This window comes from Orbicella faveolata, unplaced genomic scaffold (assembly GCF_042242905.1).
Source record: "Orbicella faveolata isolate gen_17 unplaced genomic scaffold, um_ofav_v1 contig_47, whole genome shotgun sequence".
Taxonomy (NCBI): domain Eukaryota; kingdom Metazoa; phylum Cnidaria; class Anthozoa; order Scleractinia; family Merulinidae; genus Orbicella; species Orbicella faveolata.
The window spans coordinates 3,007,084-3,025,289 of record NW_028301577.1 but is presented as its reverse complement, the minus strand read 5'-3'; the positions used below and the strand labels follow the sequence as shown (position 1 = coordinate 3,025,289).

Below are 18,206 nucleotides of genomic sequence, written 5' to 3'. Positions count from 1 at the left end.
TCACACTGTCTGCTTTGACATGAAATGAAAAGTTGGGAAAATAGGTGACAGTCCTCTTTCGGTGTCCTCTCCTTGGAACTGGCGGCACTGGAAATTTCCTCTTGCTTGAAGAAAGTGATCTTGTTCTTTCTATTTGATAAAACAAGGTGTGCTCTTCTTTCTTCAGTCCCTCAATGAAGGATTAGAACTGATCTTTGCCTCTGCTATAGTGAGTAGCAACAAGTCTTGAATTAGCTGGATCGGCAATGTTCTTAGCTTTTTGTCTAATACGAGGAGGTTTGCGGACTCTTCTTCAAAAGGATTGCCCATTTCTTTAAATACTGTGAATAGCTTTTCCACTTTCTCAGACTGCTATTTGAGCACTTCCGCCTTGTTCGTGATGCCTGCTACTGATTGTTGTATCTTAAGTTCCCGCAACCTCTTCGTAGCGAGCGACTAGGCGGCTCACCTCTGGTCCAGCTATCATCCACCTCCAGAGTGCTGTAGGGTCCTCTGTCAAGCCTATCGCTCCTCCATCATCCTGGATGACTGCATTGTTTTGTTCGTGGGCTTGGTCGATTGCAACTGAATAGAATTCTTTGCAAGATTTGTGCTACTTCTGGATGTTATTGATCGATGGTCATCATATCTCTGAGGTGAATTTAAAGCCACCACGCATAATTCACATTGTTGTTTGCAAAGAAATAGGGCAAAAGTTCTGCCAGCTTCTCACGATACAGGCAAAAGTTGGCTTCTCTAAATGAACGAACCAATGTTAGAATGGTTAGCTCTAGAGCTAAAACGAAATGCGAACTGTGGACTTTCGAGTGTTCGTTTCTTACACCACTCTTCGAAGTCAAGAACATCATGTGGACTTTAAGATGTATCTCTGCTGTAGCTATTATATGCAGCTTGCCGCTGCTTGTATAGACAACATGATGTGATATGATGTGCTTGACGAGATCTGGTAACACTTGAGGCTGACAGATAAGATTCTGAAGCACCAGATGAGGCAACTCCTGCCTCAACAAGAGCACTTGTCCAACCACTGTCCTGAAGTAAAGACTCTATCAATTTCAGAGCAGTCATTTCTATATGAAGACCTATATTTGAGATGAAACGTCTGAAAGGTTTGCAGAACAAAAATCTTTAAAACGTATGTCATCCTTTTGACCCAAACACAAGTAATATATGAGGGTTAAAACTATATATATATATAATCTATTAACGAAATAACCTACGTACAAAATTCTAAAATACTTACAGACATGCTCCGCTGGCCATGATAAAGGCTGCTCCTTCTGCGACTCTTGATAGCCTGCGGACATTTTTGCCAGCAGCCAACGTTTTCTACTCAGTTATAGTATTTTTTTAGTTTCTTTGCTCGACAATGAACTACTGTACTGCAACATCATCAACTTCTCCTGTATAAGACTGCGAATTAACTCTATACCTAGAGTTAATGGCGGCCATGTTGAGATAAAGACCACCTGTTTAGTTAATCGTTAAAAAAAAGTGTTATACCGCCAAATTTGAAGTGGCTAATCGATCAGAAAGAAAGAATACTCAATTTAGAACATCTCTGTGAAATTTCATGCTTGTATCACTAAGTGAACAATTTTGCCAAAAAAATGATGTTAGCCGCTACACTATACTTAATTTTACACGACCCCACAAGCCAGAGGTTTTAAAATTTATCGTGTATAAAAGGTCGTCATCATCACCATCATCATCAATGCGATGTAAGTTAAGTTTTGTATGTGATGTAATGTTCTAGTATTGTAATGTAGTGAATGTAAATAATATCACGTCACCCTGTTGTAAATATCGTTTTCAAAAGTAGAAATGAAACCCCGCAAAAGGAATCTTGAATAGAATAGAATTTGACAGTACAAATTAACTCAACCATTTAGAGTCATTAATTTTACATTTGAATGTTAAAACTCGTTGCCTCTTATCACTTATGAAACGTATTAAACCCAGTTTACTTTAATTGTACAGTTTAATAGTCTTTAATAACAACAAATTGGCAAAGTTACAATTCACCTTTTCAAGATCCATAAGTATCATCTAGCCAGAACCTTCTGTTTCTTTGCACTTCGTATACAAAGGGACCCCTCCACGGGTCATCAATTGTACTAGATTCCTTGTAATAAACTACCCTATCAAAACACAAACTTGGTGGAGGGGTGACTGATCGGGGTGTCGGAAACAACATGGTGGGCTTGATAAGCCGCACGTCCTGTCGACTCGTTTGCATTTCCGCATCTGCCGCCATGACAAGAATGTCGGTGTTTCCGCCAAACGAGCAAATCCGTGAAAGATTTTTACAGTTTCTTAGCAGATGAACGAAGGCGTTCGTGATGGTCTCACACTCCCGGTCTTGGTAACCTGATAACTGTAAAGCTTCCAGCTTGTGGCAGTAAGTGGCAAGGTTGTTAAGAATCGTGTCTAATCCAAAACCATTGGGAGGAACTTCCTCACGGTATGAATCTATTATAGGAAGGTCATCATGTCCTGGGTAGTGTGAGATACCAAACCGCCTCAATTCTGTCAAACACCGCAAACAACGCTCCAAACACGAGGCTGTTTTCAACGTCACGCCCACAACGAGGCAAGAAATGTTCGGGCAATTCTGCGCGATTTTACAAATCAATTCTTCATTCCCTGCAGAGGTCACAAAACCGTCATCTAGATTGAGGACCTCTAGGGATTGAAATCGCACCATGTCAGACAGGATCCTGGGAGTGACCACAGAATGTTCGCTGCAGTTACTCAAGTTAACGTACTTCATGTCTGTTTGATTTGAGAACAAGGTGTCGAGACCACGCGAAGAAATGAAATAACACGAAGAAAAATCGATCTCTGTTAAGGACGAGTTTTTCCAACTGCATTTGCGCAAACAATCGTCCGTGACTCTGGTGTACGCGAGAGAAAGCGTTTTCAACATTTTGCAATTGCATAGAAGAACCGGCAAACTATATCCGCGGATTTTGAAACATTTGGTTAGCAGAAGAGACTCTAACCTGGGACAGCTGTCAGCCATAATTTCCACGTCTTCGTCTGTCACCTCCACACAACGACACAGATCCAACAAGCGAATCTGACTCATCTTTTGTAGAATTCTACCGTTCCAGTTGTATCCTATCGTTTCATCTACAGCCAGTATCTCAAGGTTCGGAGAACAGCGAAGCAGGCGTAATACAAAAGACACATTGCCGCGTAACAAACGCGCGTCTAGCGTTTTTAACTTTCTCAAAATGTGCAAGCGAAATCTTCTTTTTTGCCGCGTAAAGAAACACTTTTGAAGAGTGAGTTCTTTCATTTGCGTGCATATTCCTGTTAAAGTGACCATGAACTCTGGTGTCAGGCTACATTTGAATAGATTCAGCTGAGTCAGAAGCGAGCACGATCTCTTGGTAATGATTTCTTTGATATTGTCCTCGTTCTTGCTTTCCAGCTGAAGAATTCTCCATAGTGCCCCGTCCGAACTTACTCTCTGCCACCTCTTGCTGACCTGAGCAGCTATGGCAAACTCCCAGCGAGGGAGAAAATTCAAAATATGAAGAAGAATGCTGTCGGGAAGGTGGTTAAAGTGAAGATCCCTGCTCATCATAACATATGGAGCGTTAGGAAGGAAGCCATTAGTGAGGCGTCATAAACAAGATTTTCCTGCACTTAGTGCGTTTTCATTAGCGCGCGCAAATTACGTTTTTCAATATGCATTCTCGAACTTAAGACTCTTCTCCTTTGCACATGTTAAAAAATCGACGGCAATATACAGCACCGTGATCTTTCCCGTCTCCTTTCCCATCCGTTTTGAAAATGAACACGATAAATGGGTCCCATAACAGAGAGACTTATTTCGAGGCATCAAATAGAACGTTAAGAAAAGTTTGCCAAAATTAACCCTATTTTCATAAACCCAAGTCCACAGAGATGTTCTTACAGGTATATGTAAGTAGTCCCTAGGGGGAGGCGGAGGGTGACTTGGTTAACATAGCGTGGATGATTTTGACCCGCGCCGCGCGCTGTTTTCCCGACTTTCAATGAGGATAAAAATTAACCCAGGATTTCACACTGAATCCTTTCTCTTTTTACTCCCTGTCCACAGAATCGTTTGAAAAAGAAAAGGATTCAGGAGTTAACTTTGCCCACTACTCCAGAGGCAAAGGAAAATCATTAAAATTGCAGATATATGTTTAACATTCATGTTGAAATAGGACTGAAGCGTGCTGAAGAATTCACTGATTACCTGATTGACCGAGCTGCTGAACTGATTAACTGATGGACCGACCTATCGCCGGACTGAGCAACCGATCAACCTGACTGACCAGTTCTATCTGTCTGATGAGGTAGTAGGCTGACATAGGAGTTAAAAAATCTGTGACACCTGACTGACTGACTGACTGACTAAAGTGGAGGATGTATAACAGGTTATCTGAAAGGTTTACCACGAGACTGACATTCTGTTATCTCTCTTTCTGATGGATTAACAATGCTGATTAACTGAGTAACCAGCCAATTCGTGGTATCCATATAGGTAATATTCCCGCGAAAGTAGTTTCGGTTGATTGCGTACATGTTATAGGGCTGTCAATCAAGAGGGAACTTTTACTTCCGGCCATAACGTAACTAGTCGAAGAAGGATTACTGAGAGCTTCAAACAGAAATATTGCTAGTTGCTTAGAACGCCTTCGCTGCAATTAATCCTGAACGAGGTCACCAAGTAAAGTGGAAGATCCTATATTTAAGTCAGAGAAAGTAATTAAATGTGCAGCCCTATTTTGTCGTTTTTGGAGACCCTCAGACCGACAAACACCCATGCTGCCCGATATAGAGATGTCGCCGATTGACCCTCAGGTCCAAGCATTCATGCAATATTGGCCAAACTTCAAGGTTTGTGTTGAAAATAATGGGGCTGGGGCAGGGAGGAGGGGGCGGGGAGTTTTTGGTGCTACAACATAGACCTCACTTGCCACCTATTTATGTTTGTGATCAGCAATTACGTAGACAGAAACAACAAAACACGGCAGAACTCAAATCTGTCATTTTAAACGAACTGGAAAAAATTGTCAAAGAAGACTACTTTTTTATTTTGTAACAACACAATGCTACGAAATCAATTTGAACTTTTTGTAATTGGATACCTATAATTGGATACCCACGTGATTTTCATGTCAATTACGTGCACTTTAATGGCTTCCTTCACAATGTTTCCTACAGTTTTCAACTTTGAAAAGCACTACAGACGTTTTCGCTTACAAGAACTTCCCAAAAGACATTTTTAATTCCGGAATTTCTTATAGATACGATTAATTAGTAATTGCACCTTGTGTCGTACCATTCAGGGAGTAATCGTGCTCGTATTTTCAAATTTGCCTTGCGCTTTGCGCTTGTCCGATTTTGAAATTACTCGCCCGATTACTTCCTGAATTTTACACCACTCGCTCCAATTACTATTACTAATCACACAAGTGAATAACAAAATCGGATGACCTTGTCCTGGAAGGAGTCTGATTTTGTGAATCACAATTACAGACAGAATTGAACAACATGAAGTCCTGCTACTAATCAATCAAAACTGTGACCATATGACCATAACCATTGGTTGGTTCTCACAGGCAGACAAATAATTAAACTTTTTAAGCTAAACTTCTTTATGAGATAAACTTTTCTCTACATGGTCATACCAGGCAGGCAAAATTACTTAAGAGTAGCTTCGCCTAAATATCAACTAGACTTGGAAATAGCGAAAAAATCGAATTTCTTCAAACTCGCCCAGAATGAAGCCCTGTGGGCACTAGTTGCAAAAAGTGTTTTAAGTTCGATAAATCAAAAATTATTTTTTTACGCAATTTTTTTCGTTTTGATGCCCCAAATCGGCCAAAATCGATTGAAAATGAGCGGCATATTCAGAGGCTCGTAAACTCAAAAGTAAAATTCTTCATTGCAAACTGATTGCGCGTCGTATTTGTACTTCCTTTCTTGTATATTTAGAGCTAAGTAGATTGCGATTTGATTGGAACTAAAATATTTGACGAATTTTCTAAATTAACGACCCAAGATAGCTTAACAAGAGGTCTACATTTAGCCTATTTTCAAATGCTAAAAAGGCGTTCTGGCACACAGCTTTTCCCAAAACGACTTGTTTGGTCTGAAAGAGCATTGTTTCCTCTTCAAATTAGTGAAATAAAATTTTTGGGTAAATAAAACTGCGAGCGCTCCTTCTTTGACCCTGTCAGATTTCATATCTGGAAGTAGTTTCTTGCAATAATGGTTTCGGAGAGATATCACTAGAAAATGCTTCAAAATAACCAAGCGTTTGCTTTTGTTGCAGTAATCGGTTTCGTTACGCTTGGGTCTAAGGTCACATTTTCAAGAAGAAGTACTGCATTTAGTTCGCTATCTCAGCGCTCGCAGTTTTATTTACCCAAAAATTTTATTTCACTAATTTGAAGAGGAAACAATGCTCTTTCAGACCAAACAAGTCGTTTTGGGAAAAGCCGTGTGCCAGAACGCCTTTTTAGCATTTGAAAATAGGCTAAATGTAGACCTCTTGTTAAGCTATCTTGGGTCGTTAATTTAGAAAATTCGTCAAATATTTTAGTTCCAATCAAATCGCAATCTACTTAGCTCTAAATATACAAGAAAGGAAGTACAAATACGACGCGCAATCAGTTTGCAATGAAGAATTTTACTTTTGAGTTTACGAGCCTCTGAATATGCCGCTCATTTTCAATCGATTTTGGCCGATTTGGGGCATCAAAACGAAAAAAATTGCGTAAAAAAATAATTTTTGATTTATCGAACTTAAAACAATATTTTTGTACCTAGTGCCCATAGGACTTCATTCTGGGCGAGTTTGAAGAAATTCGATTTTTTCGCTATTTCCAAGTCTAGTTGATATTTAGGCGAAGCTGCTCTTAATATGTGTATTTTACAGGGAATACAATTTATCTTTATTTACTGGTAATATGGATCTACTCCTGTCAAATAATTGAGTCCCTTGCTTATATAAACAGGGGAGCACTTCATGTTAGGTTTGTGGATTGCTGGACTGCGATCTTTGTATGACAGGCATAGTCCTCTTCCGGTGGAATTGAATGATCTTGTATTTGACTGTTACAACAAGGAAGACGATTAAAGTGATGAACTGCAGGCCAGCAAGAAGGAAGAAATAATAATTCAAATTGTTCTTGAGAAAAGGCTCTGTGTACAGATCATTCACACTTGGAGTCCATCCATGATTTCCCAAAGAACAAAGCTCATACAAAAGTCCACCTAACAAGCTGCCTAATGACTGGGTAAAAAAGAAGAGCCCCATGACAAAACTTTGCATGGATTTTGGAGCTTCTTTGTATGCAAACTCCAGAACTGAAACAGAAGACGAGGGAAACGTGAACATACAGGATTTAAGAGAGTAAATATCTTAAATGGTCACTGTGTCAAGGAGCTTTTCAGGACTACTATTTTAAACAACTGTTAAGTACAGTGAAACCCCGCTCTACGGACACCCGCTTAATACGGACACCTGCTTCTAACGGACAGTTTTCTTTGTCCCGACAACTGAAAAGCTCATATATTTTCTCTTAAATTAGCCTGCTTAATACGGACACCCGGATAATGCGGACACTTTATCATGTCCCTTTGGTGTCCGTATTAACGGGGTTCCACTGTTACGTAACATGCTTAAAAGTTCCAACTAGCACGACACAGGTCACTGATTTGGAGATTTCAAGAGATCAAGTAACTTAGGAGTTGGACTTTGCCTATCAAGGAAAACACCAGCTAGATCACTGAGAAGGGGAATTGAACCCAGGAAAATCAGATTCAGGGTTTAACATTGGGGTTTCCAGTGACAGGCGCATTACAGAAATTATGATTTGCATTAGTTTGTGCTAAACGAATTGGTAACTATCTGCCCTTGCTGCTATATGACTGGGAAACTTTCTGCAAACTTCTAAAACCATGTGCACCAATAACTCAAGTTACATGCCCCATAAAATTTCTTAGCTAACAGTTATTTACAATGTAGAGTGATCAAGGTCTAATTTCTCATTAAAATAACAATACACTTTCAAGCAGACAGGTGACAAAAAATAAGGAAAATCGTCACCTAGAAGATATTTATTTCATGTACCACAAAGTAAAGTTCACATTTTGATCTCAGGACTTTGTCACTTACCCCCTACACCGGTGAACACTTCACTGACACCAATGAGACCATACTGGGGAATCTGGAAGTAGATAGCCATGCAAGCGATGTACTTTACATCATCAATAGTCTGATTCACACAATTTGTATCTGTTCTCCTTGCAGTTTCAATTCCACCAGCAACTACCATTGATGCAACAGCAAACGAGAACCCTGGTAATTGAAAAGTAAAACAAAAAGACAAAACTGTAGATGATCAAATTGTCATTGGATAAAATATAGTGCTGTTTTTGTTTTTTAGTTTTTTCATCAAAGCATTCCAACATATTTAAATGAAATAAGATAGCCCAAAGTGATATTGATAACATTAACCTAACATTGCAGGTTGAGAAAGTGTGCAATGGGCTATGTCATGGCAACCCTTAGGGACTGTTTTATTTTATGTCCAAATTAGCCATGAAAAGTTTGACCCAGAGTTTTCCATAACCTATCATTTCTCATGATTACTGAGCATCCTAGGGCTTGTAATGACTTTGCTAAGTTTAGGCTACAGCATTTTCTCAGAGACAAAATTACAGTATATGACACTTTCCTTTAAGTTAGTTTTCACTAGCAATAGAGTCAGTGTCATATTAGGAGTTGTAACAATGCTTACCACCTAGTGAAAATTGAAGTTTGGGATCATAAGCCAAGTCATAAACTTGGCAGAATTGGAGTCAAACCTGGAACATTTCAAATGAATTTACTTCTGATTTCACTTATGACTGTAGCTTATGATCCTGTTAAAACTCCATTGTCAAAGATGGAAGCAAAAGCGGGACAACAAACCAATCACAATGCTAGATCTCAGGCATTCTGATTGGTTAATTTTTCTGCTTCTGCTTGCGACTCCGACTATCCAGTTTTCACAAATCAAAAGCAATGGAATTGTAAATGGAAATAGTATTATGCTTCTGGCTATGTTGGTTTGATTTTCACTGGATCGCTCTATGCTTCTAGTCATGGTTCAAACTCTGACTCTGTTGCTAGTGAAAACCAGCCTTTAAAGAGATGTACAAGTAAGGAGCAATGACAGGAGCTAGGGACTATAAAGGAGACATGGGGGAATAAGGTCTCAAAAGCACAATTTTGTAGCACTGTCCTCAAATACCTGATGGAAAAGAGTTCAAAATGTTGAAAAGAACAATAATATTCAATGGTCACTGAACTTACCAATTGAAATTCTAGTGAATACACTTAAACTCCATCCTTTCCTATCAAGCCATGGATAAATCTTCTTATCCAAAATAGGAATTAAGATCAGTACAAAAATGATATCCACTAGAGAAAGCCATGCAGGAGGAATAACACTTAAATCTTTAGGACTGTCCTTTGTGTCATTGAACAGACTTATTTTCATGTGCAGCCCTTGGAGCAGAAATGTGGAATTCCTCTAAAAGAAAATAACAATAATAATCACATATATATTCCTCCAGCTACATCCTCCAAATTGAGAGATCCAAGGGTAGAGGTTTGTTGAGTCTTCCTATCATGTTCTTGGGAAAGACACTTGACTTTCACAAAATGCCTCTCTCTACCCAGGGGTACAAATTGGGAGGGACAAATTGCTGGGAAAACCTGGAGAAAAATTCTGAGAGGATGGTTACCTGCATTGGACTCTAAACATTACCAGCTTCACCTGCTCTCAAATTTGACCAGCCAGTAATATTTCTATGGAAGCAAGAGTTATATATGTATGCTGGCATGATGTAAAGGCATTTAAGCTTTTAAACAGATTTTAATGTTGTGGAATGGCACAGGGTGCTGGTATACAGAAGTTAGGCATAATACTGACAGCTAAGAGCTTGTAACAGATAGATGTTCATTAGACATGCAACCAAACAAAAGAGTATAATCTAACACCTTCCAAAAGTGTCTCTTTCTAGAAGTTTCAACTGTAGTTTTACAAAATGGTTATTTCATTGACTGCTGTACACTGTGAGAATCATATGGTGGTTTACAGCACCTTTCAAGAACACTCGAACTATGCTCAGTCAACAGTTCTGTGTTTTGCTGCCATCAATCATCTTAGTAGACTTCTCAGGGAACAGAAGTTTACTTTCAATGGGTTCAAAAGGTCACATCTGTGGGTTGTAATTGGTAGAATTTGATCCATTTTTTTTTTTTTTTTTTTTGCTTCTTTTTTGTTATCAAGGTTTTTTTTCTTGGTGTTGTAATAATGACAGCATAAATTACTCAATGGTTAAGTTTTCAACTTCAGAGTTTGTTATTGAAAGGTACAGTAAATGAAATCTTGAGGATAGCTGTATTTAAAGACAGAGAACTCAGCTCAGGGCTCGACAAAGTGGTCCAGTCGTTCAGTACAAGTAGATTCTCCCTCTGGGAGAGTAGCTTTTCATTCCTACTTGCCCTATGGGCAATTGATGAGACAAGTTGTCTGTCAATGATATTGTTAAAAGAGCCATCTAGGATTTGCCCAGGGCAAGCAAAATTTGAGAGCTACTTGTCCCAAGGACAAGTTGGAATTCAAGGTTTTTTTGAGCCCTACAGTTACTGCCAGACAGCTGAAAGCAAGTTCATGCCACATGTAGTTCCCAGCTACGGATGAACTACTAACCTGAAAATATATTGCCCAATAAGGAATAAGGATTACAAAAATGGCCATGATCTTGGAAACTGTTTTAACTTCCTCTACATCAGTATCCAAATAACTTCCACCATATTTCACCATGGCACGATCCAGCCAGCTTTTGATTGGCACATATTCCTCTAAGCCAGGATAAAAACGGGTGCTACTGTCCCTGAAGAACACAATATGAACAATAATTTTCTGTTGATAGTCAATTCAGGTCTATTTTGTTACATCCCTAGATGGGATGGTGGTTCCTGACAGGTTCCTGCCAGGTTCCTTCCAGCATTTTTATGCCCAACAGTCATTCTGTGACAGTGAAATGTCTTCTCTAGGAATACACTGTGAGACAGAGATTCCCTTCTTTCTCTGCTCAGTGGAACCTCTGAGGGAGGAGGGTTTCAAAAGCCAAAGGAAAGTTTGAAACTTAATAGGAATATTCTCATGTTTAGGGAGGGGGCAGGGGTAGGGTTTAAAAACCAACAAACATTCTTAGGGAGGGGTATGGATAATATATACAGTAGATTTAGCCAAGCCTAAAAACAGAGCTCCTAGGCCGGTTTGTTCAAAGCCCCATTAAGATAAGCCAGGTTAAGCACGAATTTTGATTTGAGTTTTGTAACTTTGCAGTGAGGTTTTCTGTATATTGTTTCGCCTTCTGTTTTGAGTTTGAATAATCTCAAAACACACAAAACAAAAGTAGTGAAAAAACATTTGTATACAAAATATAAAAATTATTTATACTCCTGTTAACTGTTAATCCTGGGTTAGCGTAAACCGGCTTCTGAACAACCTGCCCCCGTTTACAACAAGTTAACCTGACATGAGCCCACGATCCAATAGAAAACCAGCACTTGATCAGCAGTCAACTTCAAAAAAACATGTGACTTCTAAACTCAAGCCCGCGATATATGTATACGCTCATGAGCAATACCACTAGCCATGATAACCATGACAAAATCAATTCATGGGTTTCCTTTCCTTTCCCATATGGGTATGGGGCTTCACTTGGCAGCCCTTCAGGACCACGAGAGCTCCGCTATTATCCGAGACAAAACAATGAGGCAAAAGTGACTGGCTGAGCTGGAGATGGCTAACTATAATGAAAGTCCCAATAATGTTGTTGCACTCCTCCCCCCCTCCATTAACTCCCCGGTTCAGCTAAATACTCCATACCCTCTCTACCTTATAGAATTATTTTCCTCTTCATATTTCTTCTGCTTTGCTTCTTTTATGATGTTATATATCTTTTTCACAATGTGTCCAGTTGGGGGATGACTAATATAACGCGATTTACAAATGCAGAATACTACAGCAGCCAAAACAATGCAACCAAAAAGAATGCCAAATCCCACTGAAAATGACTTCATTTGTTCGACATATGCTATTACAGAGAATCCCAGGAATGTACCAATGTTTATACTCCAATAATACCAGTTGAAAAATCGCCGATATCTTTGCTCGTCCTGTCCTCTTAACTGATCTCCTCCGAAAGCTGTTACATTCGCCTTGAATGCACCTTCTCCAATGGTAATTATGAACAAGGAAACCAGGCAAAGAACATGGGCAAGAATACTATATATTTTAAGAGATGACGAGTAAATCATTCCAATACCCACGATGTAAACAAGAAGACTTCCCCATACAGCGTTATAACGACCACTGTACGAGTCTCCGACAGTCCCTCCAACGGTGGACATCAGGCAAGAGAGTCCAGTGAAAATGAAAACGATTCCAATAGAAACAGATTGATTAAACTTAGTCTTAGTTATCAAGAAGATAAGCAAATTCGCCACAATACCGTAGAACACCAATCTTTCGAGAACAACAGTAAGAAGAACACACACCAAGGGAAAGAAGGAATTCTGCGCCGGTACTTGTGATGGAAGATGTCTCTGTGTGGTGGAGTGTTGAAAGTTTTGAAGATGGCCGCTATCACTTAAGCTAGTTCTGCTTCTTTCTAAACCATCGTTTGAAGCAGAAACTGATCGCATGAGGGGTGTTTCTTCGTCTGATGTAGAAGTCATATTTGATGGTGGAAAAGTTTCCAAACTCATTTGTTTTCCTGCTAGCTGAGCGGAAAAGCTCGCGATCAAAGCAAGAAGACCTCTTCACCTCGCGTCTGGTGACAAGCACATCACGTAAATCATGTGATCGTGACTAGACCTATGCCTCCTCGCGCACTCCTCCCACCGGGGGACCTGGGAGGAGGAAAGGTTGTGCGACGGTACCAAACGCAAGTCATCTGATTTGAAAGTAAATTAAACAGTGGAAAAATTTCAAATTTTCCTTTGCAAAGAGCTCTTTCTGTCTTAGAAAATGCAAAATATCATCCGCAGAAAAGAGCAATCACTAGTGCTACGTTCATTTCTGGGCGCGAACGGAGGAAGGGGAGTCTCGCCAGGATTCATGGACGGATTATTGGCTGCCGAACGCAACTGACCCACAGGTCTTTTTGCTTCGGGCTAAGTTTAGAATCGTTCAGCATTTGTTTTCCCATACAGACAGGTTTTCAGGATTGTACTCCAGAAGACAAGAATGTCAAGTGTTGTTAATAAACTGGTTGTTAATGTCCTAGTAAACATATAAATCGACTTAAATTTCATAAGTCTGGAGAACAATCATCTCCTATGAAAAAAGGCAAATATGCTTTGAATCCATTGACTCGATGGCTCAAACTTTTGATTTGCTGCATTTGTTGATTTCCTTTTTGATTGAAATACCTTTTATCCATCGTTAGATGAATCGGGTTGAGACAAAATTGCTAGATCCAGCAATAGGAAAAACTAAACAAAGCACAGTAAATGGCATAGCTTGAAGTTTGCAATTGTTTTGCACTATCCTTTATTAATTTCAAATTTCAGAGAACTTAAAAGTCGACGTATTTAAGAGAGAGCAAGACCCCCGAACCCCAAGTTGGTTTACGCTTAGGCGATCGTATTCCATGGGAGGCCAGTCCTTCGAAACTCGCCCGTGGTTTTCGAACATAATCTTATGACTGAGAGAATTACTTCATTGTGATGGGCTGAGAGCAGGCCAATTTATGGTTAATTTTCACTTCAGTGCAAATTAACTCGCCCGCTTTTGTAATTTTCTCAGTCATGTAATAAATGAGAAATCGTATGAAAGCTCGAGCAGTACTTGTGATATTCGAAAATGTTTTGATTTTGAGAGATTTTTTGTCATCACTCATAGTGTAAATCCTCAGAAGCCGTTTACATGAGAAAAAATTGTTCCCTTCAATATACCTCAGGGCACATTTCAGATCGGCTTAACTTTGGTTTTAATTATTTTACAGAGAAGTCGTTTTGATCCCACCTTGTGAGCTGTGAGTAAAAAGTTAGTTATGAAAAGGTTTATTCTGAGGTCTCTCTTCACTGATTAGTTTCAAGCGGGACAGGAAATATAATAACAGAAATTTTTCAGAATAGTTTAATTTATTTATAACAACATAGCCAGCAAAACAAGTTGGAATGCTTACAAACAAATTCTTGCAGCTTGTATACATAAACACGCGACTTCTTTCTCTATTAGTCGTTTATGATTCGCTGGCAGAAAAAGTGTGCAAACAAATTCCCGCGTCGGATCCGTGCGGTGTTTGTCAGCGATTGGCTTGAGTTTCTAATCCATATTCATAGCAATCGTATAGTTTTGCACATTTCAGATTGTTCGTTGATGAGTGAAGATGTGTCGTCCGGCTGAGGGCCAATTTTACTCCTGAAGGAAGAAGATGCTTGATGCTGGAAGGACCTAACGCTTGGAAAGAAGTCCTCATTCTATTCCAGTCGAAGGTAAGCATTGCTTTTGGAAAACATCCCTGTAATTTAGCTCAGAAAGCCACACGAGTACCGAACTGTCACCCAAGCGAGTGAACACGTGCACTCGCTCATCCCTCCGTCTTGAAACAGGACAGCAAAGCGGTATCTTAATTTTCATTTGCAATATTTCAAGTGCGGCCACTCTGAATGATACTCCAGCAAATACTTATGCTTTGTAATAATTAAATGGACAAGAAACCTTTCACCTGTTCAAAGGCAAAAATGCGCAATGAAATTTTAACCTGGCCACAAATTAAATTGAAGCCATCTGGATTTTCAAATGTCTTACTAGTGGTATTTTTAAGAGGTAACAGTTGGTAATTGCTTTATTGTACCATAACTGAGCTGTCAAATTTGGCTTTCAGAATAAACTTTATCTTGCCAGTTTCGTAGCCCCTCCAGTATTTGTAAAGTCACTGTAATAAGTAAAAAATAAATAAATAAATAAATAAATAAGAGCCTGTTGAAGCTTTAATATTTTTCAGCATTTGCTAATCTGGGATTTTTTTCAATTCTGTCTCCAGAAATTCGAGAAAACTAACTCTGGCATGGAGGAAAGGAGAGTAAAGAAGATGGGGACGTGGACAAACTGTACCGATTCACTGAATAAGCAAGAATTCTTCAAAGATAAGAACTTTGGAATTATCAGATAGCTAGTAAAAATGGTGGTTGAACTATGGCTAAGTTTGCAAGGGAATAATCGCACACTGATTGCCTGGAAAATAGAAGAAAGTACTGAAAAATCACTAATTGTCTGGAACGGAGGGAAAAAAATTCCTTTTAAACTAGAATCTGGGAAATGGAACAGACTGCTTGAATTTGCAAGGGAACATCACTCTTGGCTTAAAAATTGTACACTAATTGTCTGGAACGGAGAAAACAGATTCTTTTTTAAATTAGAATCTGCGAAATGGAACAGAATTCTTTGATTTCAAACGGTTTTAACATCAGCCACCATTTGCCGATTCTTTTGCAGACATCATGCATAGCGAATAATTTCGATTTAATTCATCTCGCGCGGAGCAAATTCTTAAAGAAATTTTCTTGATTCAATTTGACAAATTTTTGAATCTCAAATATTTATGAAATTTGTATAATTCATTCGATTATTTAGCTCTTGAAAAAACGGGTTTCTCGATTAATTGTTTAGCGTTTTTTTTTTTCAAGATCTTTTCGTCATGTCTGCAAAACAGTGGGTGCTTTATGCGTTGTTATATTTAACAACTTCAGTTGATGTTGCATCAACTGTACAACTGTAGTTTACAAGAGAATATGGGCTTTTTCGATATAAATTTTTTGTCATAATTTTTTTTTTTCTGTTGGAACCCTGACTGACTTAACACTAACGTACGACGCCAAATAATCGATGATGTCACTAATTACTTCGTTGAACATCATCTAATCACAAACTGACTGCTTCTCTCCTCAATGTATAAATCATTACAGTACAAATTACTTGCAGCGACCGACTCTGAAAGGCCAATTCACTAACTTAAGACAATTACTGTCACGCTACGAACGAATTATTCGCAACCTCAACTAAACCAACGAACGAACTGATATTTTTCTAACCATATACGAATGCCGACGATTCGCTATACGAATCAAAACTGTCAACAACGGATTATGCCATTACTGGTGACAAACATCAAGTGAGTCTTGATTACTTAACAGCCGACAAATACCACGGGGAATCGTACTAAACAGTTGCACGAACAACTTTGACTTGGCTTCAGAACTACTCACACACTTTAATAACTACTTTACTACAGGGTTCAAACCATTTATTAATAAGAATTTTTTTGCAACCCAAAAAACCTGCAGTTTGCATTTTGGCTTGTTTTCGTTTCGTAAACGTGAATGTTTAAAGATGCCTATATTCTCTTGTCATATGTTTGGGTGATTGTTATAAAACCCTAATGCCTGACTCGGAGAATATTAGTAACGTTAAGGGGTCTAGATAAAGTCAGTATTTCCACTTTTTGAGTTGTACGGACCACAAAGTCACACACAGAAAGAAACGACCAAATTGACCGCATTAGTTTGTCAAGTATTGTTTGTGTCGAAAACAGTTCAGATTTTCGAAAATAGAAACAATCTGCAGTTACTAGTCAGTTGTATGCCGGATTGTCTGGTTTGGTGTCCAAGTAAAGTCAAGATTTTCAGTTTTCTTATTATACAGGCCAAAAAATTATAAACCAAACTAGCTGAAGCTGATGATTTGAAAATAATCAACTTTTCAATTTGTGGAATGTAAAGACCTGCTTTGATTAATTTGCTTCACAAATGTTTTAATTTCTTTATTTTCGTGATTTAAAATTAAGATTGCTTTCTTATTCTAGACATAGCTAAAGCAAAGGACTTAGAATTATTTTCCAATCCGCAGAAGGAAAGTTCTATTTTCATTTTGTTTGCAAATCACCAGTCTTTTGGAATGCTTCTTTTTACTTTTTCTTTGCTTTTCTTAGTCAAAAAAACGACGATAAAATAAAACCTTCAGTGATAAACTTGGCTTCACAATTGTCTTGTTATCTTCATGATTTTAAATTATAATGCAATTTGCGAAGGTGCTTTCTGAGCGAATAAACAAGATTGATTCGCAAATTTCAACCGGTTTTATGTTATGTCTAAGGCGTATTTTTATCGCTATGTAATGGTTTTGTTTTCATTGTGGTCCGTATAACCTTTATTTATTTCAATCAAATGTTCGAGTTTAATAAGGGTGGGGTTAAATTAAACTGACTTGCAGAATATAATCGCGTCTCTTTGATCAGGCACTTGGGTTTTATGATAAGTTGGTTGAAAATATATATTTGTAACTGGATGAAGACCTATACTGCCGACGCTCGTTGTAACACAGGACATTTCGTTAAACCGAATTAAAAAATTATCAGACACTGAATCGCGTTGAACTGATTTCTGAATTGTTGAAGTTGTCGCTGAAATTGAAATAAAACCCGAAATCAACAAAGAGAGTAAGATCACAAGCGAATGTCGCCTGGCTAACACAACAGTTGAAATTGTATGTGTTACTCCAAAACTTAACAACTGTTGTTACATATTGTTTAAGACGGATAAATTAGCAAACAACAGTTTAAATTGTCTGTATTACTACAAAACTTCATAACTGTTGTTACAAATTGTTTACGACGGTAAAATGTCTTGACAGTTTCTGGTTTAATTTGTCCTGTGTTACAAATGAGGATCGGTTGAAAAAGGGTTTTATCCGAAACATCATCTCGTGCAAAAGAGTTTGGAAACAACTGAAATTTTTCGGTGAGAGATTTGTTTGGTTCAAAATTTGATTAAGACAAGCGAGGTTAAATTTTTTATTTCGGATATTTTTTTACGGGTAGGAAACAAATTGGCGTTTTACTTTTACTTTTTTGCACGAGGTGATGTTCAAATAATTTTTGGCGGGAAATTTCAAGGGAAGCCATTTTGAATTTTTGATCCAGAAAGTTGTCAGGGGAAACGCTGTGCAAATTTTTTCCAATTTTCCCGCCAAAAGTCTTAGTATATATAGGGAACATTTTTTCTTGACACCTTTTTAATTGATTAAATCGAATTTCAATTAAGTAATTAAAGGATATTAGAGATGAATAAAGTCAATTCAAAGACA

General features: G+C 38.4%; 2 protein-coding genes across 2 annotated transcripts; both read right to left on the bottom strand.

Annotated features, from left to right (window-relative positions):
• Window positions 1–1,935: 1,935 nt before the first annotated feature.
• On the bottom strand, window positions 1,936–6,102 carry LOC149096776 (uncharacterized). The gene has a single exon (XM_089280250.1). The coding sequence runs from the start codon at window positions 3,593–3,595 to the stop codon at window positions 2,030–2,032; it is 1,566 nt and encodes a 521-aa protein (XP_089136376.1). The 5' UTR covers window positions 3,596–6,102; the 3' UTR covers window positions 1,936–2,029.
• Window positions 6,103–6,118: 16 nt separating this feature from the next.
• LOC149096775 (solute carrier family 15 member 4-like) lies at window positions 6,119–12,912 on the bottom strand. Its single transcript, XM_089280248.1, has 5 exons — window positions 11,952–12,912; window positions 10,755–10,938; window positions 9,350–9,569; window positions 8,168–8,350; window positions 6,119–7,356 (listed from the first exon to the last, which is right to left on the bottom strand). The coding sequence occupies exons 1-5, from the start codon at window positions 12,821–12,823 to the stop codon at window positions 7,019–7,021; spliced, it is 1,797 nt and encodes a 598-aa protein (XP_089136374.1). The 5' UTR covers window positions 12,824–12,912; the 3' UTR covers window positions 6,119–7,018.
• Between the last annotated feature and the right edge of the window lie 5,294 nt (window positions 12,913–18,206).

What these genes read in the sequence shown, in the direction of transcription:
- LOC149096775 (XM_089280248.1), bottom strand. Translation starts at nt 12,823, where the DNA reads ATGAGTTTGGAAACTTTTCCACCATCAAATATGACTTCTACATCAGAC. An exon ending in ATTGGGCAATATATTTTCAG is followed by an intron (nt 9,570 to 10,754) that starts GTTAGTAGTTCA and finishes ATTTTCTTTTAG; the next exon opens with AGGAATTCCACATTTCTGCT. An exon ending in ATTCACTAGAATTTCAATTG is followed by an intron (nt 8,351 to 9,349) that starts GTAAGTTCAGTG and finishes TTCAATTACCAG; the next exon opens with GGTTCTCGTTTGCTGTTGCA.
- LOC149096776 (XM_089280250.1), bottom strand. Translation starts at nt 3,595, where the DNA reads ATGATGAGCAGGGATCTTCACTTTAACCACCTTCCCGACAGCATTCTT.